At 39.3% G+C, this 25,319-nt stretch overlaps 1 protein-coding gene across 6 annotated transcripts in view; it reads right to left on the bottom strand.

Annotated features, from left to right (window-relative positions):
- Ints10 (integrator complex subunit 10) overlaps window positions 1-24,207 on the bottom strand; it is a 32,806-nt gene extending 8,599 nt beyond the window's left edge. For 3 of the 6 annotated variants that reach the window (XM_026395822.2, XM_026395824.2, XM_077792624.1), the window contains exons 1-13: window positions 24,018-24,207; window positions 23,456-23,523; window positions 21,989-22,092; window positions 21,168-21,307; window positions 19,020-19,101; window positions 18,397-18,537; window positions 16,519-16,690; window positions 14,751-14,920; window positions 13,362-13,495; window positions 9,617-9,773; window positions 8,389-8,471; window positions 7,205-7,357; window positions 4,119-4,227 (exon numbers count right to left, since the gene is read on the bottom strand). In XM_026395822.2, coding sequence (XP_026251607.1) covers window positions 4,119-4,227; window positions 7,205-7,357; window positions 8,389-8,471; window positions 9,617-9,773; window positions 13,362-13,495; window positions 14,751-14,920; window positions 16,519-16,690; window positions 18,397-18,537; window positions 19,020-19,101; window positions 21,168-21,307; window positions 21,989-22,092; window positions 23,456-23,523; window positions 24,018-24,146 — 1,642 coding nt within the window. In that variant the 5' untranslated portion in view covers window positions 24,147-24,207. The remainder of the gene's footprint in view (window positions 1-4,118; window positions 4,228-7,204; window positions 7,358-8,388; window positions 8,472-9,616; window positions 9,774-13,361; window positions 13,496-14,750; window positions 14,921-16,518; window positions 16,691-18,396; window positions 18,538-19,019; window positions 19,102-21,167; window positions 21,308-21,988; window positions 22,093-23,455; window positions 23,524-24,017) is intronic. The other 3 variants (XM_026395826.2, XM_026395823.2, XM_026395825.2) reach the window with 1 other exon arrangement.
- Window positions 24,208-25,319: the final 1,112 nt, after the last annotated feature.

Below are 25,319 nucleotides of genomic sequence, written 5' to 3'. Positions count from 1 at the left end.
CTGATATCATTCTCTTCTGTCCTCTCCAGAGGTAGTCACGGTTCTCAGCCTGGTGGCTGTCATTCCCACACATACTGCAAACTCTTCCTCATCAGTCTGCATTCATAAAAGCTAGAGGGATGTTTTGCACATTTTTGGCATACTATATGAAATGGTGGCATACTCTATGAATCCTTTCACAAGGTGCTTTTTTTTAACTCATGTGTTTCAGATTTATCAATAATAATCCATGTAGCTACAGTTCACTCATTTTCAGTGTTTTACAGTATTCTGATATTTACATATATCACAATGGATTTGTTTTCTTTATGGTAGATATTGAGGTTTCCAACAATGCTGAAATAAATATTCTTTTTTTAAAAATAAATATTCTTATATATGTTTTCTTGTGCACCTATGGAAAAAAAACAAGCATTGGCTTTTAAACAAAGATCCCAATCTCTTCATTTATGGTCTGTGTTCTTTATGTACAACAGCCTTCTCTACCCAGAGGCAAGTAGCAGCAAGAAATCAATCCTTCATTTTTGCTCTCCCTGATACATTTTTTTACCTGGGGATCCTCTACAAACTTAACACTTGTTTTATATCCAAAACAAAAGATTTATGAAATAATATTTATAAATAATACTTAGCTGCAGACACTGAAAAATATTCTATTTTATTAAGAAAGAAAATTCCTCCAGGCACGGTGCTGCACACCTGTAATTCCAGCAGCTCAGGAGGCTGGGGCAAGAGGATCGCAAGTTTAAAGCCAACCTCAGCAATTTGGCAAGACCCTAAGCAACTTTTGATATCTGTCTCAAAATAAAATATAAAAAGGGGTTAGGGATGTGGCTCAGTGATTAAATGCCCCTGGGTTCAATCCTTAGTACCAAAAAAAAGAAAATTACTGTTTGAAACTCATGATCCAGTGGGTGAGGACCCACAGTTTGAAAAATACCAATCTAAAGTACGCAACAAGGAGATGAGGTAAATAACTAGGTAATGATATATTCAATTTGGTAATGCTCAAATAGTTTCCAAAATGGCTGTACAATTCTACACACCTTCTGTCCTGAGAAATAAGTATTGCCACTTCAGGAGGAGAACCTTTTTAAACAGTTTTTGGTAATTTGGATTTCTGCCTTGATTACTCTGTTCTTCATATCCTTTGCTTATTTTATGATGTGAGGTTGGTTCATTATTCTCATTGATCTGAACTGGATATTTTTATGTGTTAGACAATTTCCTGGCATTCTATGGCTTACCTTTTCAATTTACTCGTAATATCTTTTGTTGGCATTTAAATTTTAATCTGACAAATTTACTCATTTTTTTCCTCCATAGTGTGTGCTCTTTGTAGACCAACCTACTTAGAAGGCATAAAAAAATTTCTTCTAAAAGTTTAAAAATTTTAATTCTCACATTTAAATCTTAAAATTTAAAAGATTTTTGTGTAGTGTAAAAGAGGAATCCCATTTTTTTACAACTGAACAATTACCTGTCTCAGTATCATTTACTGGATAATGGCATTCTTTCCTTACTGAATTGTAATGTCACTTGTTTTTTTTTTTTTTTTTTATTTGGGGTTTCATTTTTGCCGTGTGGGGATAGAACTACCAATGAGCTACCCCTGAACCCCTCAGTTTTCTCTGCTATTCCACCGGTCAAGACTCGATCATCTGACCCACCCCATCTGCTTCTGTTTCGCATGGATACTTGATTTTTTAAGAAGTCTGGGTTGAATTGATTACTTTAAAAACCTTTGTTATAGAAAACTTAAACCAACCATAAAACAACTTGTCTAGCACCATTTGTTAAAAGGCTTCCTTTCCTTACTGAATTACTTTGGTACTTTTGTCAGAAATCATCTGACCATATCTGTGTGGCTCTACGCCTGGATTCTCCACTGTTACACCTATACCGTTCTGACAGCTGCATTTTTATACTGAGTAGTACTTATCATGTAGCCTAAGCCATCCAATTTTGCCTTTTTTGAAACTGTGTTCATAACTCTAGATTACATTTCCATATAGATTTTATACTCAGCGTGTCCCTTAAAAAAAATCTGCTGGGGTTTGCTGGGATTACATTGAATCTATAGACAAATCTAGGGAGAAATGGTTCCTTAACAAAACTAAATCTTCTGACTTTGTAAATGTGATCTATCAAATGTCAAAGTTCAACATTAATTTCTCTCAGAAATGTTTCATAATATATGAAGTGGAGGTTTTACATGTCTTTTATTGAATTTGTTCCTGTATGCCTTATTTTTTAGGTTATTATAAACAGAAACAAAAAAATTTCATTTTTCGATTGCTTATTACTACCATGTATGAATTGAATTTACTCTTTTGCATTGAAGTGTCTTGGAAATTTTACCTATTACTTTTTGTTTTGTTTTTGCAATGCTGAGGATCAAACCCAGGGTCTCATGCATGACAGGCAAGCTCTCTGCCCCTGCAATACATCTTTGGCTTTCCCCATTAGTTTTAGTAGCTTTTTGGAGATTCCACAGGCTTTCCTACATAGCCAAGTATGTAACTGTAATGTCACACCTATGAATAGTCTTTTTAAATCTTTAAAGCCTTTATTCCTATTTCTTAGCCTTACTACACTGGCTATAATCTCCAGAATGTTGAACAGGAGTGGTGAAAGCAGACATTTCTGTATTAGATGAAAGATTCAATATTTTATGTTAGACATGATTCCCAGCAGCTTGGGAAGCTGAGGAAGGAGAAGCGCGGGCTCAAAGCCTGCCTCAGCAAAAGCGAGGCGCAATTCAGTGTGAGACTTCACCTCTAAATAAGATACAAAATAGGGCCGGGGATGTGGCTCAGTGGCTGAGTGCCCCTGAATTCAATCTCTAGTACCAAACACACACACACACACACACACACACACACACACACACACACACATACACACACACAAAGATTTTGAGAACATTTCCTTCTTTTTCTAGATTGCTAAGATTATTTTTATCACAAATAGGTACTATTTTCTGTGTCCATTAAGAATCAGAATGATTTTTCTCCTTTAATTGCTTCGTGATGAACTACACTGTTTGGTATGTTAAACTGCCTTCACATTCCTGGCACATTGGTCTTATGTATTATCCTTCTCACACATTGCTATATTCCATTTGCTAATATTTCATTAAGTATGTGCATCTGCATGCATGGTAGAGACTGGCCTTTAATATTCTTTTTTTTGTAAACGTTTATTTGATTTTGCTATTGGGTTATGCCGGCCTTAAAAATGAGCAAGTAATCTTTTCTGAAAGAAATTGAATTGGATTGGTGATATATGTTCTTAAATTGATAAAATTCATCAGTAAAGTCATTTGGACCTACAATTTTCTTTGTGGGAAGGTTCTGGATGACAAACTTAAATTTTTAGCTATAAAGACATTCATTTTTTGTACATTATTTTCTGTCAGTTTTGGTAAGTAGTGCTTTTCAAAGAACTTCTCCATTTCATCTAAATGGTTAAATTTATTGGCATAAATGATTCTCTTACTATCGTTTGATTTCAGTAGAATCTTTAATGACATTTACCTTTTCATTCCTGAGAATAATAACTTGTGTTAATCTTCTTTCTGATTAATTTTGTTAGAGGTTTATCAATTTTATGAAAATTAAAAAAAAAAACTATTTAGGGATTTATTAATTTTCCTTATTTTGTTTCCACGTCATTGATCTCCGTTTCTGAATTATAATTTCCCGTCTTTGGTGTTTTTTAGGCTTAATTTGCTTATTTTGTTCTAATTTTAAGGTAGAAACTTACTTATAAGTTTAGTTTTTCAAGCAACATGAAAGTTGACGTAAAGCCCAAAATGGCCCTCAAGGGCTGTGCGGAGACAGACTTCCTAATCAGTCATCTACAGTTTTCCTAGAATTGGCCACAGTAGGAAAGAGTTTACTGATATTCTTCAGAGATACAGACCAAGGAAGTGGGGGCTTTGGAAGATGGGCTGACAGCTGCTCTGTGAAGAACAATCTGGAAAGGCATTAGCTTTCCAGAAAATCCAGTTTGGAGAGCCCTGCAATCTTGTCGGCTCACCAGGAACTGTAAAGCACACCTCAGCCTTACGTCCTACAGCTATTTTTACCAAAGAATAGTAAGACTTGTGGTACCTTTTCTAAATTTGGGTTTCACTTTTGAGGGCTCCTCCTGTGATTTGCCTCCATCTTGAATGGGGAGTACCATGTAGCACATCAGGTCAAGGACTTTCTCACACGTCATCTGAGGAACATAAAACCAAAAAGAATGAACCCGATGAGCTTTCTGAACTGAATCAAATAAACAGAACGACTAATATTTCTAGCAAATAACCAGGCACCGAGATTCTGCCTTAATACCATGGTCTCCGAGGGAGCACCACCACGGTCTCCCAGGGAGCATCACCACTGGCTCCACAGCAAGTACCAAAAAGTAACAGCAAGATTTAATCTACACACTAGAGGGGACGAGAATCCATTCTTTGCTATTAGAAAACAAAAGGACAAAACTTAAAAATTAACCAAGTATTAACAAAATCATCAAGTGTTCGACAGCACAGCAGGATCTAGAAGAAGGGTGGCCCTGCCTCATTGCCATGCACTCCCAGGCTAGAAAAATAACAGAAACACATTGGCCAGACCAGCAGGAAAAGCTCTGGGCACAGAGGTCATCCTGATCCCAGCTTTACGGCGGGGAGGGGGGACCCTCTAAGAGAAAAAGAGGCTGTGAAAGCAGGAGACGGAGATGTGAGGAAGGGCCGCATCTTGGTTTGGGTAGTTTACTTGAGAGGAGAGGGTAGGGACCGTACAGATGCAGACTCTAAGGTGAGAGAAGCAGGGAATGCCCGGGAGCAGGCTGGATCCCCAGGGGAGTGGCACTGCTGCTCACCAGCTTTCTGTCTATTCCAATTCTAATGCCAGTGGCCAGATTCCCTTTAGTGAGCACCTTCTGTGCAGGGAGCAACCCTTTATTATCTCCATGTTGCCCATGAGGAGAGGAGCTTTAACCCATGTTTCCCAGCCTTCCTCATGGCTTAGCAAACCCAGAAAACAGTGTTTGCATGGCTGCTCCAAGCTGGCGGCCACTGATCCTGGGCAGTTCTAGCTGCCCTAGGCCACTGCCAACTGCCCTGAGGGCTGAGGAATCCCTATCTTAGCACATCTGGGACCCATCAGTGGCCATTGGGTCGTGAAACTCTAGCTTAGAGACCGGTAGCTTGGTGGTTAAGAGGTAGTCATTCCAAGGGAGGCAACTGGCCCAGCATCCCAGAGCCAGTACATGGAGTGCCTTCCCCAAATGTCTACTGTGCAAATGCCTGGGCATATCAATATTTTATTTTAACCTAGATAAACATTCATACTTTCTCTCCAACTCCAATTGTGCCACCTCTGCATGCAAGGATCCCATACACCCCACCCCAAAGCCTGGTCCAACACTGAGCTCATAGAAAGCTAACACTTCAGTTAAGTGGAATGAGAAAAGCAGTTATCTTAGACACAATGACCATGATTTTATAAGTTTGGAAAAAAGACTATTCCTCAGTTGAAAAGCAGAGATTTGGGTGGGGACAATGAAAATACTTTAATGTCATACTGGAAGAATTAGAAAGACTGGCTTGATCAAGAGTGAACCATGACTCAGAGTTCCACATCTAAGGGTCACTACTGTGGTCTAAATGTCTGTGGTGCGTACTCCCCCTCCCATTCCCCCCCTAAAACTCATATATTAAAACCAAGCATCCAATGTCAGAGTACCAGGAGGGTAGGGCCTATGGGAGGTGAGTAGGTCATGAGGGTCTTACAAAGGGACCCCGGAGAGCTCCCCTGTCCCTCCTATAAACCAGAAAGCAGGTTCTTACTAGACACTAACTTTGCCCACACCTCGACCTGGGACTTCACCTGTAGAACTGTGAGAAGTACATTTCTGTTTTTATGAGCAACTCAGGCTATGACTTTATTTTTACAGCTGCCTAAGTAGACTAAAACAGCCAGAGAATTAAGAAAACTCACACCTGGATGGATGGAGTCTGAGCTGAAGAGAGGCATCCAGAGATTCAGGAGATCTGGTAAGCTACCACTGCAATAGAGGCCTGAGGGTGGTCAGCTTAGAAGTGGAACCTGAATCCCTAGCCTAATAACATCTATCAACTTATGTTATACTCCTTGGTACAATGAAGAGCAGTACGCCATGTCTTGGTAATTCTATGTGGCATATATTTTTATATATGTATGCATGTATACGTGCATGTGTGTATCCATATACATATACCTGTATACATATACATATACCTGAGGATAAATTGTGCTCTTTCAAGTTCTCAAAAGGAATTAACTGAATCTTAGAATCAAGTACCGATAATTGCATGAGTAATAATGGAAAAGCATCTTCAATTTTAAATGTTCATAGTTTACATATTATCAAATTATTTCTGCAAAAATCATCACAGCAATTATAAATCATTTCAGAGTTCAAGTTAAAAAATTAGGGACTTTAATCACAAAGTAACAAATTTAACATAGACATGAAAAGAAATAAGAATCTGTGTGTTAAATAGTGGCCTTGAATTTATACAGTACATACATACATAAAAAAATCTAATATTAATTGTATTAAAAAGTTTATTGTGTATTCCTGCTGTGAAAATCACTGTGGTAGCTGTTATAAGAAATTCAAAGGTAAAAACTGTGGTCCCTGCCCTGCAGCAGGACTCAGCCTCTGGGAGCAAACAGATCCATTCACAAACCTGCTCCCGCAATACCCTATGGTGTCCTCAACACCCAAAAAGAGATCCTGAGGTCTGGATGAGCTAAATATCAATCCTCCATTTCCCATTAGCGAAGGCCTCTTCTTTCTAAGCCCAACAGAACTGATTTACACTTTAAAGAGATGTGACGCTGAAAAATAAATAAATAAATAAATAAGAAAAATAAAATAAAGAGATACCAGGCAAAAAAAAAAATTTTTAAATTGCCTTCCAACAAAATTGAACCATGAATAAGAAATTTGAACTGTACTGAACTAATTTCAGGGAAGTTATAGTAAAGAGAAAATTAAGTAAAATGAAATCACTGTAGTTTCTGCCAACAGACTAAGTACTAAATCCAGGCAGAAAGATCAAATGCAGAAAAACATGCACTGAATTAAAAAGCCATTCTGGGGAAGAGAAAGCGCAGGGTGGTCTGGAATACCTCGGGCTCCACGCAAGGTGCCTAGCACTTACTCTGTACTCCCCCAGGGCAAAGTGACAGGTCGCCAGCTGGATGAGTGCCCTCTGATGCTCCAAAGTCCCCTGTCCTGTGATCTGTGGCTGAGAGAGTGATCCCTGGAGAGCTGCTAAATGATGGAGGCTGGCTATCGCCTTTTTATATTGACCCTAAGAGAGAGAACAGCAGGAGGAATAAACAATGCCATTAATACCCAACAAACACCCAAAGCTCCCAGAGTAAATACAGCTACCAGGAAACAACTACAAATAAGTAATAAGTAACCTCTGTAGCATCAGCTAAGCAGAACAAAAGGACACAGCAACAGAACCTAATCGACTTACTTAAAGCTAGATGAAGTTCATTATGGAAGTATTTTATAATACAGTCATCCCTGGGAATCCTCAGGGGATTGGTTCCAGGATCCCGGCAGATACCAAAATCTGTAGGTGCTTAAGGCCCTTGCATAAAACCATGTAGTACTGGCATATAGCCTACATACTTCTTCCTTCACACTTTAAATCATCTCTTGATTACTCACAATACATAATACAATGTAGGTATTACACATATAGTTGATATTGTTCAGGGACTAATGACAAGAAAAACAGTCTGTGGGTTCAGTACAGACATGATCTGTTTTCCAAACATTTTTATCCACAGTGGGTCGAATCAGTGCATGCAGAATGCCCAGATATGGAAGCTGACTATACAAAGACCTTCCTTCCTGGTCTTAAGTCTTAAAACTAGAGAGAGTAACACAAGCTCTTGACAGAAGTATTTTACTACTAACGCCATTTGTCCTTTAAGAAGGTTGGCTGCAGCAACCTCTCCATTTCTACATCTCATTAGCAAATTGTCTGCGTTCACTATTCTAGGTCTAAGAAGCTGGTGAAGGGCAGGCTGGATTCCACCAGAGCAGAGTGGAAAAGGGCTGAAAAGTACTTATCTTCTATTGAAACTAAAAATTGCACTTCCACTGTGCCTGGACTCGCCAAGGGCAACATGGGAAGGGATGGCCTGGTCACTCTGGAGGTACTTGGAGGTGAAAGTGGATCGTAATCCCTTAGCCACTGAAAACTGAGCCTTGTGAATGAGCAACAACACAGCCCATGGGGGAACACGACGCGCCTTGTAGGTTAAAGTCTGATTGAGACAATCATCATCCTGTGCAGACACGGGAACCCGCATACCGCTCTACCTGGTAGATGATCATATCCGTGAGGAAGATTCTTAGCCATAGCCACGTATCCGTCTTCCATGCCAAACAAATTCTTGTAAATTCTAAGTGAGAATTCAAAAGCAAATTCACCAAAAACATGTAACATAGAAGGGGAAATGAAACTAACAAACCCAGCAAGTAAGAACAACAGATAAATTACTAAGAGCTGCACAGTAACTTCGGACTAATTTCTAAAACCACATTCCAGAGCTTCAGTTGGAAAGTAAAGTTAGAACATAACTCTTATCAGTAACACACAAGCAGCATTTTTTTATGAGACACCAACATGTGTAAACACACTTTATGTGCCAAGAGCTGTGCTCTTCTTGTATTACCTTATTTATCTTCCAAACTACTTTACTCTCCACTGAAAAGGTCCACTTCATTTTCACCCAGTTAAAACAATAAACATACAATGATACTAAGAAGTTTTTAAAAAATAAGTTTATAATTATGGGAAAAATCTCCTTCAAATAGTCACATATGTATTCCTACTTTAGATGCAACAAAGAGAAACTGCTTGATGCTTCACTGACCTAGGAAACACAACATGACACACCTGCCCACGGCCTCTATCTAAGCATGTGACAGGAGGCTGGGAGGAGTGTCCATTGCTACAAGGAAAGCATCAGGCCTTGATTCCAAAGTACAGTAATGATGCTTGGTCAGCAAAGAGCTAGTGAACTCTAAGTAATGTTCAAAGACTTAAATGTTATGCAAATAAAAACACCTCTAATCTTAATGTCCATACTTTTTTAAAAATGCTTTTTTACAGCTTTTGGATGAGTGCTCTAGGCAATATAGTCGGTGAAGATAAAAACTGAAATACCTTTTGTATTCTTAGACACATACAGCTGAAGAAGACTCAAAACAACAAGAAAGAACAACTCAAAGAAACCCAGCCAGAAACACAAACAAAAATAGGAATCCAGCAACACAATATTAAAGAAAAAGAAAGACTGAAACTCCCTCAAGCCCACCCCAATCTGATTATAACAGACCCTTTGAGTGGGAGCTAAGAAGTCCACAGTTGCTTAAATGTTAACTAAAAAGATATTCTGCTCAACAAAGAATTCTATAAAATGTGTGAGCTTCTGTAATCAGTTTAATTAGCCATAATACACTTGACATTTCAAGTAAATGATTTTCTAGCATGATTTTATGTAAAAAAACTTAAACACCACCAATATCACAGGCACATTCTCACCTTTGTCAAGGAACTCTAGGGAATAGAGAAGCTCCCAGCTCTCCCGGGCCAATTTAAAGCTTTCTAACACTTCAATGGAGTTTGGAAGTTCTGCTTTGTTAACTACAATGTGACGATTTCTTCCTTTTGTCGAACATTCTTCGTCATCTGAACTCTGCTTTGAAAATGTGAACATAATAAATTCAAAGTTATGAGTAGACACATGCCACAACATTATATTTATTGTTGCTAATTCTGCCTCCATGGATTTTATATCAAAGAATAGGTTGTGGCTCAGAGGTAGAGTACTTGCCTAGCATGTGTGAGGCACTGAAATTGATCCTGAGCACCACATAAAAATAAAATAAAGGTATTATGTCCACTTATAACTAAAACATAAATATTAAAAAAAGAATATTTGGGCTGGGGATATGGTTCAAGCGGTAATGCCCTCATCTGGCATGCGTGGGGCGCTGGGTTCGATCCTCAGCACCACTTAAAAAAAAAAATAAAGATGTTGTGTTCACCGAAAAACTGAAAAATATTAAAAATTCTCTCTCTTTAAAAAAAAAAGAATATTCTATGAGTATAATAAAATCTTTTAAATTTAACAATTCAGCTTTAATTAAAAATGTCATCTTTATATTCTTACATTCAGCTTTGACTTAAAATTAAATTTTTTTGATGATAAAGTCTTATTTTCCAATAATTTCAAAACATCAGTTTTTATAAAAGCCAAAAAATTAGATTCTTCAATTTAGAGATATAGGCCCAAGCCCCCAAAGACATTCTGTCCGAGAAACACGCCACTCATAACTCCTCTCCAGGGCCACCCTGGTTAGCTCCACTCTCCCGTAGAAGGTGTTCGGTCAGAAATTTGTATGTGCTTATCCAGTAACACCCTTGTGATTTACAAGTCGGAGTTCTACTTCTTTTGCTCTTCATCTCAAGGCTTATAAAGCCAAAGAAGAGAGTGGGCTGCAGAGAAGGCAATGGCCACCAGTACCCTGGGAACAGCCAGCTGTGCTACCCAAGTACAGAGAGGGTGAAACGGTTCCACTGCATTTTATTTTGCTGAGAACTTCTTGAATCTTTTATTCCACCTAAGTGATTTTACAGCTTCCATAACCAAATTAAATCATTCCTACAGATTTTCACCACATTAAGATCATTGTGAATATGTATAAATGCTTTAGCTAAAAGCGCTGCTCCCTATGCCAATCTCCCCTGAGACAGGCAGCATGCCCACAGTGTCTCCCCTGACCCACTTCCACAGCTTAGTATTCTCCTGCTTCTCCTTGTGCTTGGGGACTCTACCTACCCCTATGCTCTCCCTCAGGACTGACATATGCCCTTCCACAAGTCAAACCTCTCTCTCAGGTATCCTGTTTCTTCAGGGTCCTGTTTATTCCCAAGCAGTGACAATCTAATATCAACATTATGAATGCTGTGCATTTTTTAACTGTTGCAACTTAAAAAACATTTCTGACTCCAAATGAGGCCAGGAATTTGTGAAGGACCCCAAATGTTGGGGAAATTATATGGAATTCCAAATAGTTTGTAAAATCTTAAGAAATTACTTTTGAGATGATAAGCACCCTCTGAAGCTCTAAGGGGATGTGCTGAAGCAGCAGTTCTCCTAACTGCAGGGGACATACTCAAGCGTGTGCGAGGTGGGGAGGCACTGCCCAAATCTATGTGAATTTACTCTTTCACCACACATCCACTGACGCCCACCAGGGCGCTAGTGGACCAGACAAAGTCCCTGGCCCCATGGAACTTGTGCTGTAGTGAAGGGACACAGCTAGGAAATCTAAAAGCAAATAAATAAGAATAGATAATAGTTAATAAAAAAGAAACCACTGGGCAGTTCCTTAAGATGAGTGCTCAGGAGAGGCTTTAGAGGGAGAAACATTTGGGCTGGGGCTTAGTGACAAGGCTCCAGCCTGGAACTGAGAGAAAATCACAGAGCACAGCCTGGACAAGGGAAGAGGCTGGAAGGCAAGTCAGGTGTGAGGACACACAGTACCTACTGCAGGTGCACCTGTGGAAGGAAGAGGGCTCAGGAGGGCTCTGCAAGCTCTGGCTTTAGTCTCAGTGCCACAGGAAGCTGTCAGAGGTTGTAAAGCAGGAGTGTGATATCTGATTCATGTTTCAAAAGATTCCTGGTTGCAGGGTAGAGAAGAGGCTGTGGGGAGCAAGGGTGCAAGATGGGAGACAGAATGACCACTGATGGTCTAGCACAGAAATTTTGTTGGTTTGAACCAGAGAGCGAATGGCAAGAAAGGAGAGAAAATGATGGTTTGGGGCTGTTAAATACTGAATTACATGGAGACAAGTCGTTACTTTTATTTAACACCAGTAATAAAACCTGTTCCTACATGAGAGAAAGGGATGTGTGAAGTCTTCATGAAGCACCTAGATAAGGCATCAAGGAGCACTGATGAGATCTCCCCACCCAGGAATGTCAGGCAAGAAACAAAGAGCAGACACAGGGCATCTGAGAGAACCTGGTAAGAAGAGTTGTCAACTTGGGGCTCATGGGCAGACCTCAAATCATCTGCAGAACTGTTTGTGTATTTCTGAGAGGAAATATAACAAGGGTTATTAACCTATGAGAATTCAGAAGAGTTTTATGTCTTCCTGGCTCCAATCCACCCTCTTACTACAGAGCCTTTAGAGACTTTGAATTAATGGAACCTTAAGGCACATTTCTCATCATACCCAGGATCCTCAAAAGCGCTACTCAAGGACTAAGAAATGTGAGTCAAGAAACTGAAAATATGGGAAGAGGAAGGAAAAAAATAGGTGAGGCTCCTGGTTTCCTTTGGACATTTTGACGACAGCAGGGATTAATAAACTGCCATCTGTGAGACCAACCCTGTTTTGTAAATAAAGTTTTATTGGAACATAACCATGGTGGTTGTTCATGCACTGTCTGTCGATGTTTTTGCACTATAACAACAGAGCTGAAAATATTTATTACCTGACCACTGAGAGAAGTGTGCCGACTCCTGAACTAGGGCCTCTCCACTTTCCTGTACACACTAGCCTTCACTACTGACTTTATTGTAAGAAAGGAAATCGCTGTCCTGCACAGGCTTGCTGCCTAGCTGGGTTAGAAGATAGAAAATTCACATTCTCTGGCCTCTTGTGTCTTTGTGCACATGGTCCCCTCTCAACAAAATCTACTTCCCAATTCCAGGTGACAAAATCCTACACCCTTACAGGCAGATTTCAATGCTGCTCCTCCATGAAAGCCTTCCTGCACTGCATGTGAGTTGTTCAGGTTACTCCTACACCTTGGCCCTTGCCCTTCTGAGGCCAGTACCCACTATAGCACCCTGCTCCATGTGCAATGTCATCTTGGCTTTGTTTCGCAAATTAAAATCACGCCATCCAGTCAAAATATAGACAAATAACTTATAACAGGGTTTCTCAACCTTGTCACTATTAATCTTTTGGATTGTCCTCTGACCTAGAAGATGTTTGACACCATCCCTGGCCTCTACTTACTAGATGATAACTAATTAACAACCCTTCCCCAACCAAAGCATAGCTGTGACAATTAAAAATGCCTCTAGATATTGCCAAATGTTTCTTGGAAATAAGATTGTCTCCAGTGAGACCCCCCATTTATACTATGATTAAACTGTATAATTAAAAGAACAAATAAGCTTTATCAATTGAGTTCTGAAACTATATTTTACAAAATTCATGTCTAGCAAATAAACACATACTATTAATTGTATCTGAAAGGATTTACCATGGGTTTTTCTCTTCCCTCAGCCAGTTTCCTCTTTTTATGTATGTGTTTATTGCGATCAATTTCTACATCACCATACACATTTGATACATCTTCAAGAAGAACCAGGGGAACTTGGCTTGGAGCATTGGGACCTATCAGTGGCAGAAAACACCAAATGTAAAAAACGTAGCAAGAAAAACGATACTTAATATTAGCTGAAGTGTGGCAATCATCACACAAAACAAAGCCCATTAGAATTTATCAGACATTATTACCCTATGTACATGCATGACTATATGATGGTGGGATTCTACATCATATAGTCATGCATGTACATATGTCATACTCCATTTATGTATGCCGTATCATGGGCATTCTACTGTCATGTAAAACTAATTAGAACATATTTTAAAAAGTATCATTTCTTAAAATGAATAAACAAACAAAAGACAAAATAAAACTTGTTCACTGTGATCCTGAATAGGTGAACAAACAAGTATACATATGTAGGAAAAAACTAAATGGTTAATAAATGTTCTCTCTCACTGATGAAAGCAAGTGATCACTCCTCTTTGTATTTGTTTTGTTTCTTAACTTTTTTTTTTTTTTTACAATAAGCATGAGTCATAAAATTACTATAAAAAGATAACAAAACTACACATATGGTTATAAACTCCAAACAAAATAAGAACATGAAAAACTATAAGGCAATACACAAAAGTACAATTATTGTGGGTGACTTTACCTTCTTATTTCTATCTTTCAAACTTTCTAGAACTAATTCACATTATTTAACATCTCACTTAAATCTTTGCCTATGGTAATGTCTTTGTAAATTTTTGTAAACTTTATTTTGTAAATTTAATCCACACCATTCAGTCAAAATATGGACAAATACTTACACCAGGGTTTCTCAACCTTGTCACTATTAACCTTTTGGGCTGTCCTGTGACCTGGAGGATGTTTGGTACCATCCCTGGCCTCTACCTATTGGATGCTAATAGGTAACTGGATGCAACTCCTCCCTACCCAGCTGTGGCAATAAATAATGTCTCTAGACATTCCCAAATATCCTCTGGAGGGTAACATTACTCCCAGGGAGATCCACTCTGCTTAAATTCTTTGCTACATCTGCTCTTTTTTCAAAATAGTGACATGTGATTTGTTATTTAGTTTCACAAGTACCACTATAACCCTTGACATAGGAATTTTAAATAAAACATTACATTAAAAACTACCAACTTAAGCCAAACTAAGTCAAAATAAATCACCAGCCACAAAGAGCACAAGTACTACTCTACAGTTTCTAGATCCAAAAACAAAGGTGAAATTAAACAGCTGTGTCCTCCTCACCATCCCTACTAAACAAGTATTTTAGAAAACTCTAAAAAAAGATGGTAAACCAACCTTGGAAGAGAGATGGCTGTATGCTGTTGACATACTGGAATGCATTCTTGAAGAAGACTAACATAGTAGAATAAACCACTTGGTTTTTATATTTTGCATGTGCTTCATTATCAAAGTTGTTCATGTATCTGCAGAGATCCTTCATTCTATGCAATATGTCACTATAGCTTCTGAAAGACAGAGGATGATAAAATGTATCAGTTATCTGGACTTCTCAGCAAAAGATCTAAAGAAAGGCTCTGATAGAATCTACATTTACCAAATGCAACTGTTTAAGTTATTTTTTAATATACACATTTAAGGCATCTGCTATAGGTATATATCAATACATCTGTATAATCTGTCCTGATCAAAGCAGGATAATTTAGTTTCCAACTCCTTTATAACCAAGTGGGTTTGGAGCCTTTGTATTTCTCTCTTCTAGTTATTCATAAAATATATAAGAAGTTGTTGTGGGGTTAGGGATAACACTGCTCAGCAGTAAGATACTTGCCCAGCACCCCACCCCCCTCAAAAAAAAAGAAAAGAAAGAAAGAAAACCTTGTTGTGAACTACTGTGCTTCCACTATTCGGTGGAATACTTATTATTTCTATCTAACTGTGTTTGGGAAGCTGTGATCTAACCTCTTACTAATCCTTTTCTTCTACCCTTCCTACCTTCTAGTAATCACTGTTATACATTCTAATTTATTTTTCTCAACACCCACATGTGAGAGAATATGTGAAATTTGTCTTTTTGTATCTGACTTATTTCACTTAGTCCTCCAATTCTATCCCTTGCCACAAGTGATATCATTCTTCTTTAAAGCTGAATAATCTTCTATGACATATAAATACCACATTTTCTTTATACAAATTCATCTGTTGAGCACCTAGGTAAATTCTACATTTTAGCTATTGTGAATAGTGAAGCAATGAACTCAGACATTGCAGTTGTCTCTGACATGCTCATTTCATTTTCTTAGGATAAAATATCCAGAAATGGAAGAGATGGATCAATGCAGCATTCCTACCTTCAGTCTTCCGGGAGAATCTCCACACTGTTCTCCATAGTGGCTACACTAATTTACATTCCCACCAACAGTGTATAAGACTCCTTTTTCTCCACATCTTAATGAGAATTTGTTATTTTTTATCTTTTTCATAAGAGCCATTCTAACTGGGGTAAATAGCTCATTATGGTTTTGATTTGCATTTTCCTGCTGGCTAATGAAGTTCAGCATTTTTTCACAAATTTGTTGTCCATCTGAATTTCTTCTTTTAAGAAGTGTCTTATTCATATTAAAATTATTTTTTGTAGTCTGAAAATGTCTGCTTTTGAATTAGGGCAGCAATCAGACCAAGGTTTCATGACAGACACATGTCAAGTAACTTTTCTTTTCTCTGAACTATCATGGAAAGCTTCAAACTCAATATCTTTTTATGAGTCTATATTTCAACTAGGAGTCATTTAATAAAGTGAAAAACCACACTCTTTGCATAAATATTAAATATTACAAAATCTTCCCCCAAATAAGTGTACCTATGCATTATATTAGTTTTAAAAAAGTATTTTTGTGGGCTAGGGCTGTAGCTCAGTGGTAGAGTGCTTGCCTAGCATGCATGAAGCTCTGGGTTTGAGCCATGGTATGTGAGGCACTGGGTTCAATCCTCAGCACCACATTAAATAAATAAAGGAATTATAAAGGAAAAGTGATTTTTTTTAACAAGGATCCCAAGATTACACAATCAAAAAATTTGATAGGCAATTTCAGAAATAAACTGTTACCGTCTTCCTTTATCCATCTGCCATTCACATCTCATTCCAACAACATTCAAAATTTTAAACAGCCTCTCCCAAGGGTCCACAATCTGGGATGACTTTTCAGTGAGCCCTTCTATTACATACTTCTGAGAGCTACGTTTGCTAGGTGACATTAAATCAGACGTATCTTGGGCACCTGAGATGTGAGAAAAAAAGTAGCCTACAATTAACATCACTACTTACTATTTATGTAATAAACAGTAACTTCATAAAGAAAGGTCTAACTCCTCATTCAAAAGAACAGAGTGCAGAACCCCAACAATCACAGTCACCTAATGCATCTTAACGCTTCGGTCAATGATGGACTGCTCACACAACCGCAGTCCCACAGGATTAAATGCAGCTGAAAAACTCCTATTACCTAGTGAACATGAGCTAAAGAAGACATAAGAAAAAAGGAAATTGCAAGAGAAGAACCCCCAATAAAATTCACAATGAAAGGTTTAGCAGCTTTTGTAGACCTCAACAAGTTCCCTAACAGGCTTGAAAACATGGGTTCCAATACCCAAAGGGTTTCATTAATGGAGAGAAAAGATCACGGTGTGATTTCTACTTAAAAGGAAATCTCATGGGGGAAAAAAAATAAGCAAAGTACCATGGACATATTTCTGAAAAGAGTGACAACTCCTCAAGAGCTTCCAGCAGGTCCCTCAGAAAGGACTCCAAAATAACACTGGCATCGCTACTGTAGGAGCTGGCAGCTCCATGTATGCTACTGCCCTAGAAGACCTTCCTGTGGCTCAAGATGTGGACGTACAAAACAGTGATATGGATGATCCTGACTCTGCATAGCCATGGCTAGTATGTGTGTGCGGCATAGTAAAAAAAAAATTGGGGAGGAGGTACCAGGTATTGGAATTCAGGGGCACTCAACCACTAAGCCACATCCCCAGCCCTACTTTTTATTTTATTTAGAGACAGGGTCTCACCAAGTTGCTTAGTGCCTCACCATTGCTGAGGGTGCCTTTTCCTCCTGCCTTATCCTCCTGAGTTGCTAGGATTACAGGTGTGCACCACCCAGTGTAGCAAAATTTTTTTTTAATTAATTAATAGAAAAAAGTTTATAAAGATGAAAAACAGGGGTCTGGAATGTGGCTCAATAGTAGAGACCTTCTGGGTTTAATCCCCAGTACTACACACACACACACACATACACACACAAAAAAAATCTTTAGTAAACTAACATTAATTTATTACTTCAGTAATACATTTTTGAAAATTTATAATTTTTACAAGTTTAGTGTAGCCTAAGTGTTCAGTGTTATAAAGTCTACAGTAGTGTACAGTCCTGTCCCAGGACCTTCTTTACATTTAGATCTATTTAGACAAATACTTCCCATTGTGCTACACTGGCCTGCAGTATTCAGTGTGGTAACACACCACACAGGGTTAGCACCCAGAAGCAACAGGCTCAACTCTACAGCCTAGGTGTGTCACAGGCTGTGCCCGCCTAGGTTCATGCACATACACTCTCTGATGTCTGCATCATGAAATCTCCTAACAACACATTTCTCAGAAGGCATTCCCATCACTAAGCAATACATGACTGTGTATGTGAATCACAACTGGCCTCTAGTCTAAGAAGAAAGTGAATTTTGAGCTGTGGTACCTATAAGAGTTAAGTGCATTAATGTTGCAACTAGAATGTTTTGATCAAGGGATAGAAATGGTTCTTGAAACAGCTCATCTCTTAATGTAATACTTTGTTTTCTTGATAACATCCTTTAGAAAAACTGTCAAACTATATGCATTCAGAGGACAGGAATCGAATTGATAAGGGATTTCTGAAGTTGCAATGTTACTAAATCTGTCTAAATAAAATTGCAGGATAGTCCCACTTACCTTGATGCTGATTTTCTATTTGAGTAGACCTAGTGACATAGTTGATATAAAATTCAGCTGCTTTGTTCAAGTATTTATATAATAAATTGGCAGGCAACCGAACATCATGATTGTTAATTATTAGAGGAAGGACATCACAAACTGTGGAAGGGGAAAAATAAGAAAAAAAAATGATCAGGTTGTCTATCCTAGGGTTCTGGCAATAACAAAATCCACATTAGAGCTCATTAATGTAGCATCTAAAACATACAGGAAAAACCCTTATGGCATACTTTTTTAAAAAATCGCCATGCAAAGGGATACTAGTGAAAGGAGGCAGTGAAAAAATGCCCAAGCAGATCCAAAATTGTGGGAAAAGGTCCAGCACACACACTGAGTGGTGTGAGTGGACTCAGCTATGATCTTGCTTCTCACTTACATGTAAGGCTGCACATATTCTTTCAGAAGTTCAAATATTACAAACTAAAAGTCTAAAAGTTGTTTAAAATGCTTTCTGGATTGAAAAAAAAAAACTTAAGACTTGAATTTAATAATACAAAGAGTTCCTCTGCATTCCACAAATGACCTATCCCACCATACTCTACTCACCCCAAGGAAGTAACACAAAATACAATATTTCTTACCAAACAATTTTCTAAAGCAGTTAACAGGAGATTCTTGTTCTTCGATAGTTTCAGCTTCTAAAAGTACCTCCCCAAGGCCAAACTGTTTCAAAATAAAATTAACCATTTAAATGTGTGCAGTTTAAGATGTCAGAATTACATGAACAAATAGTATGGGGGTTGGGGATATAGCGCAGTCAGTAGAGTGCTTTCCTCACATGCATAAGGCCCTGGATTCAATCCCCAGCACCACAAAGAAAAAAAAAAAAGTATGTATTTTATTACACAGTTTATATAGTTAAACTTCCTGATGCATTTGCAATACAACCCAGAAGGCCAAGTTAATCTGATTACTTCACCACTCTGGTCTCAGTTATTCCCCACTAAACTAGCAAAATTAAAATGTTAATAGAATGTTTAAAGAAACTTTAGGGAAGCATTGGAACTGGAGTTAGAATAATACAGATAGATTTTCTGTTTTTGCACTGGGAATTGAACACAAGAGTGCTCTACCACTGAATTACTTCCCCACTCTTTTTTATTTTTTTATTTTCAAGATGGTCTCATTAAGTTACTAAGGGTCTTGCTAAGTTGCCAATGTTGGCCTCAAACTTGGGATCCATCTGCCTCCATGCCTGGCTAGATGAACAGATTGTCTAAGAAATGTGGAAACTAACTTTATTCTCTATATTCAAATACATGAGAAGGACAAAAATCATCATTCTCAAGAGTTTGGCGGAGCAGCCAGTCATTTAGAATGGGCAAGATTAGACAGAAATGTCTGAGTTTTAAGACCATCTTTCCATCACCGCTGCACAAGTATAGTAGAGTCCTTTATCAAAATCCACCAAGATCTTTGCATTATCTTTCTTGCAACCACACTGGAATGCTCTATGGTAGAAGTGGAATAATGCAAAATATTAAACTACACAGAAGGTTAAAAGTTAGAGTCATGATCAGGGAGCAGAATGGTTTGAATAGTATCCCCCAAACTCATATTCACCCGCAGCCTCAGAATATGACCTTATATAGTCAGGTATCACCTACTGATGGGATATGGCCTGAGAGGTGCATCATTAGGCAAATTCATCACTGTGTGAACATCACGGATTGTACTTATACAACTTAAGACGGCTATATAGTCACTAGGTGGTATAATCTTATGGACCACTGTTATATATGCAGTCCATTACTGATCAAAATATCATTATGGGGTGCATGGTTATATGTTTTACCTTTAAAGAAAATAGTGTCTTTTGTAATTATAATGAATTAAGATGTGGTCATACTGATCATATAGGCAAGAACTCCAGTGACTGGTGTTCTTATGAGAAAGACACAGAAGAGCAGGGAAAGCCCACATGACAATGGAGGCAGAAATGAGAGTGATGCAACTGCTAGCTGAGGCATAAGAAAGATCTCTGACACCATCAGAAGTAAGGAATCTTCCCTGGAATCTTTAGGGCGAACATGGCCCATTAACATCTTGCTTTTGGACTTCCAGGTTCCAGAATTGTGGGAGAATTTCTGAGTTTTAAGACACCCCACTTCTACTTTATAATGGCAGCCCTAGAAACAAATATAAGGAAGTATACAAAAGGTTAACCAGGGGCAGAAACCAGAAAGATGGCAAAGGAAAGAAAAACCAATAGAGTTTGAATGACCAGAATGAAGGGTTTGAATCTTGATTACTCACAGGCTGTGGGAAGTTACATTTAACAGGAAATCCTAGCACTTAACCAATGCCTCCAATAGTACTCAATAATTATCACAGATGTGGCAAAAATAGGGCAGAAACACATGAAAAACATCTCCATTAAGACCAGGAATTATGGCTCTCATTTAAATTCAAACACATTGTCAAATACAATGGAAAAAAAAAGATTATTTTTTACTGTAAATATTATAAGTAAATACTACTGTCAGAATGTGATGTCTATTTCCTTACACTGATAAGACAACTTCTAAAAATGTGTAATTAATGTTTGCCAACAGTGATGGCCTTTTAGCTTTACTTACAAAGAAACTCTTGATTTAAGTCAACCTTATCCAGAGCTCCTGGGATTCTCTGCGTTAGTATAATACACAGTGTAGCTCCTAAATATACTGATTTACCTGTCAATAATCAGTTCTATTTTCTCTTAAGAAAAAGGAAAGAATCAGTCTTACCCCATGTTGCACTACTGTTTCAGGGAAGCGCCTCAAAAGAAGGAGCAACATTTCTGATCGTTCCAACGTGTTGAAGCATTGTTCCGTAACCTTTAGTAACATTTCACACTGGACCCGACCAGGAAGGGTTTCAAATAAACCTGGGTACAACAAATTTACCTTTAAAATGTCTTCTAGAGAGAAAATACTGAAGCAAAATATGTTAAGTATGGCAATTTCTTGTACTGAACAATAGCCAATCACTGTGGTCAGGTTTCACTTACAACCTGGTAGGCTTTGGAACTCCACAGTATTTAGAACAAGAGGTTTACTGAAATATGATAAAACACTGGAGGCTTTACTGAATCCAGAGCACAAGAATGGTATGTGTGGACAGTCACAACAATGCTTGTTACAGGTTGAGACAAAGAATATACACTTGTTTCAGTTAAAATGACCTCAACACCTACTTTATATTTTATCTTGAATTTGAAATCTTTGATTGGCTATAGTAATACGGAAATTTTTTTTTTAATTTCAAGTTATGAAAAGTTCCTCTCTTGTTTTGCATAGGTCTATAAATACTTTCTGGTCACTGTAAAATGTGTTAAAAATATAAATTTCCTTGTCTCGCTTATAGCTCCACATACTTTAGGAAAACTTAAAGGGATCTAAAAATATTCAAGGGACTGAGTGTCATTACAGACTTTAGTTGCCAAAAGTAAAACATATGTGTTTTATACCAATACCACAGATGTGACTTTCTAGTGAAATGCCTACATATGATTTGGTATTCCTTAAATGATAACTTATACAATATTAAAATATTACTCCATTCTTACTTCTTAAAAATTGGGTTTGTTTATCCTGTGAATCATTCCTTAATGCTGATGTAATAATGCTGATTTCTCTCCATACCACCGGCTGGTCTGGGAAACTCACAAACCTGTTTTTAAAATATGTACATAAATTAAAATGTCAGATTTTATACAGTATCCAAAAAAATAAGTAAGAATATTAACTTTACATTTTTCTTTATTTGAAGTGAATATTTAGATATGGCAAAAACAAACCAAAATAAAGATATGAAAATTAAAACTGGTTTAGAAAAATGAGAGCACTCACAAAAGTCTTTAGAAGTTTTTACAAATGAAAAGACAAGCACCTCTAACATATACAGAACTAAAAATATCAACAAGACTAAAACAAACTATCTAAAAAGGGGAAAAAAATAGGCAAGGACAAATCAGAGACTATAAATTGCCAAAAAAAAGAGCTGAAATAATACTCAACTTTACCAGTAATATGAGTAGCATAAGATTTTTTAAAAAATAGTACGACAGAATTCTTTCCTATCATATTACAAGAATGAAAAAGCAATTAATAAGTCAGGAGTGGTGGCACATGACTATAATCCCAGCTACTCACAAGGCTAACACAGGAGAATCACTTGAGCCTAAGAGTTTGAGATCAGCTTGGACAACATAGTGAAACTCCATCTCAAAAAAAAAAAAAAAAAAAAAAAGAGGAAGAAGACAGAAAACAAGAGAGAAAGAGAGAGAGAGATTAATAATATCCACTGTTGGCAAGGATGTGGGAAAACTGGCACTTTTATACATCTGTGAAAATAAAAACTGGGATAGTCCTTTTGGAGAGCAATTTGGTAATGGATTAAAATTTTAAATATACATGCCTTTAACTATGGAAATATGTCTTAGAATCCTCTTCCAATGAATACGAAATTACTTACTGATATTCTGAACAAAATTTCAAATAACTTGAAACTATCTAAATGTCTAAGAAGAAAGGAGTGGTTATGAGATGCTCTACAGGCACAAAAAACAATAAAGAGAATCCTGACATACTGTCATAGAAAGGGCTCCATCCATAATGCAAGAAGAAAGCGAGCTGCAGCATTTGAATAGTTTAACCTCACTTTTGTAGCCTCTCCCTCCCCAAAACATTTATAATATATATTATGTCTAGGTGTATAGATACACATACAAAACTTAACTCTGGTTGAGTTTAGGAGAGACTTCACTTTTTATTCTCTATCACTTAAGTTTTGTTTGAACTTTTGCAATAAACATGTTTATTATATATCATTTATAATGTATTCCCCAAATAAATTAGTGGCTAGAAGCTTTTTAACACGGATAAAATGACTTCTCTGCAGAAGGCATGTCAACAATTAGGAAAAAACTCCCAAGTAAGCTCTGGGTACCAGCGATGTAGACGAACTTTTAAGATCTTCCCCAACTCCCACTTCACACACAGAAACAAAAGCTCAGGAGGTGATGCTCACTCACATTTCGTATAGCAGCCTCCCGGCGGTGGCAGTCCTCTCGGCATTCCGCTCGATCGTGTACATCTCATACTGCAACACACAGCAGGCCCCGTCAGCACCCAGCGCCGGGGCAGGTTCTACACCACCTCCAGCCTCCCTGGTGGGCCTTCCCCTCCGGGGCAAGGGAGGGCCCGAGAGCAAAGCGTCACCTGGTGACACGGGACCACACTTGTGGCAGCCCTGCCCAGGGCTGAGCAGCGTGACCCTGCGCTCACTTCCACCCGTCCAGGTCCCAGGACTCACGGGGATAACGTTTTGAAAGTCAGGGACGCTGAGCAAATGGCTGCCACTGGGATGAATGAATGGGAGAGTGGCCTTCCCGGGGCGAAACCGAGCTGTGCAGCCTCCGAGCAACACCACGCCGCCCCGCGACCCAACCAGCGCGACCTCCAGTGGGCTCCGCCGCGGAGGGGTGTGGACCGAGCGGCGCGCTGAGCGGGAGGTGGGGAGGAGTGCGACGGGCGGGGCGGCCGGGCGCGGAGCTCACACCTCCACGCGGGCGGTCGCGCGGGCCCAGACCTCACCTGGATGTTAAAGTCGGCGGGGTAGAGGCTGCGGGCAGTGATCAGCCACGCCTTGGCGGCCCACAGGTCCTGCGGCACCAGCTCCCGAGCTCGCTGCACCAGGAACTCGCTGTCACTCTGGGCCGACATGACCCAGGAGCGAGCGAGCCGTCAGCCTAACACCGCCGGACCTTCCGGCCCGGAGACTTGGCTACAGCCGCCGCCGCCGCCGCCGCTGGGAGCCACTGCGCATGTCCGGAGACGCAGGGAGGCGCGCGGAGTGGAGCGGGAGCGGGAGCGTGTTCCGGGCTTTGCGAGCAGCCGCCTGAGGTCGGCTCTCCGGGACGGCCAGGTTTACTCTCCCATGAGACTGGAGGCTGGTCACTAACTCTGCAGGGTTACCTCCAAAATATGGAGAAGTGGATTTCATTCTTGAGGATTCCAGCTTGACCCTGGTCCAGTCAGGGAGCATGCGCGGGAGCCGGGCCCGCAACTTGGAGCTACTTGGCTCTGGGCTTCCTCCGCGTTTCTTCCGCGGTCATCGGCAGGAGTCGGGGGGACCAGCAGACAAGGGATGGGAGGTGACTAGGCGTCCTGTGAGGCCTAAAATCCGGGGATTAGACTGGGAAGAAGTCTGAGAGGAAACGCGGGGGGGTGTTCGGAGAGGCGGGAAGGAGCGGGACTGAGCGGGAGCTTCTCAGCCCAAGCCCGTGCTGCAGCCTCCCCGGACCCCGGAGCCCTGAATTATTTTCCCGGCTTAGCCGTGCAAAAGTCTGGGGCTCGACTGGGTGGGGTGAGGAGCATTGGGAGCGTTCGGTCTGGTGCTTCTTTATCTTTCCTAAATCCATCCACGTTTTGAGACTTTTTTCACCTTTATTCTCTGATTCACCCATGCATTTATTGAACAGCTGACATTTGGAAAGTGTTTTTTCTTGGGTGCTTGTGAGAGAGCTACGAAGATGTGCGAGATCAAGGGAAAAGTTAGCGACACGATTTAAATGATCTTCTCTAGCCAGAATTCCAACCAAGATTTACAGGTTGCTTTTACTAATTTAGAAAACAAAACAAGATCAAAAAACTCTTGACTTCACATGAGTCTGCAAATGTGAACATTTGTGTCTGTCTGCTTTACTTTTTGAGTCACCATGGATTTCAGGAACTGCAGGTCGGGTCCATAAATGTCTTGTGGTGAGCTGAAATCACTCCCTGGCAACAGCAACTTCCTTATCACCTGCCTGATGGATCTTGAGAGTGTGATCAACTAGACGTCATTTAAACAGGGCTGCTGGAACTGGGTATTTCTGCTCCCTTTTGTCTGTGCAA

This window comes from Urocitellus parryii, chromosome 14 (assembly GCF_045843805.1).
Source record: "Urocitellus parryii isolate mUroPar1 chromosome 14, mUroPar1.hap1, whole genome shotgun sequence".
NCBI lineage: Eukaryota > Metazoa > Chordata > Mammalia > Rodentia > Sciuridae > Urocitellus > Urocitellus parryii.
This window is presented reverse-complemented; position numbering and strand designations above follow the sequence as displayed.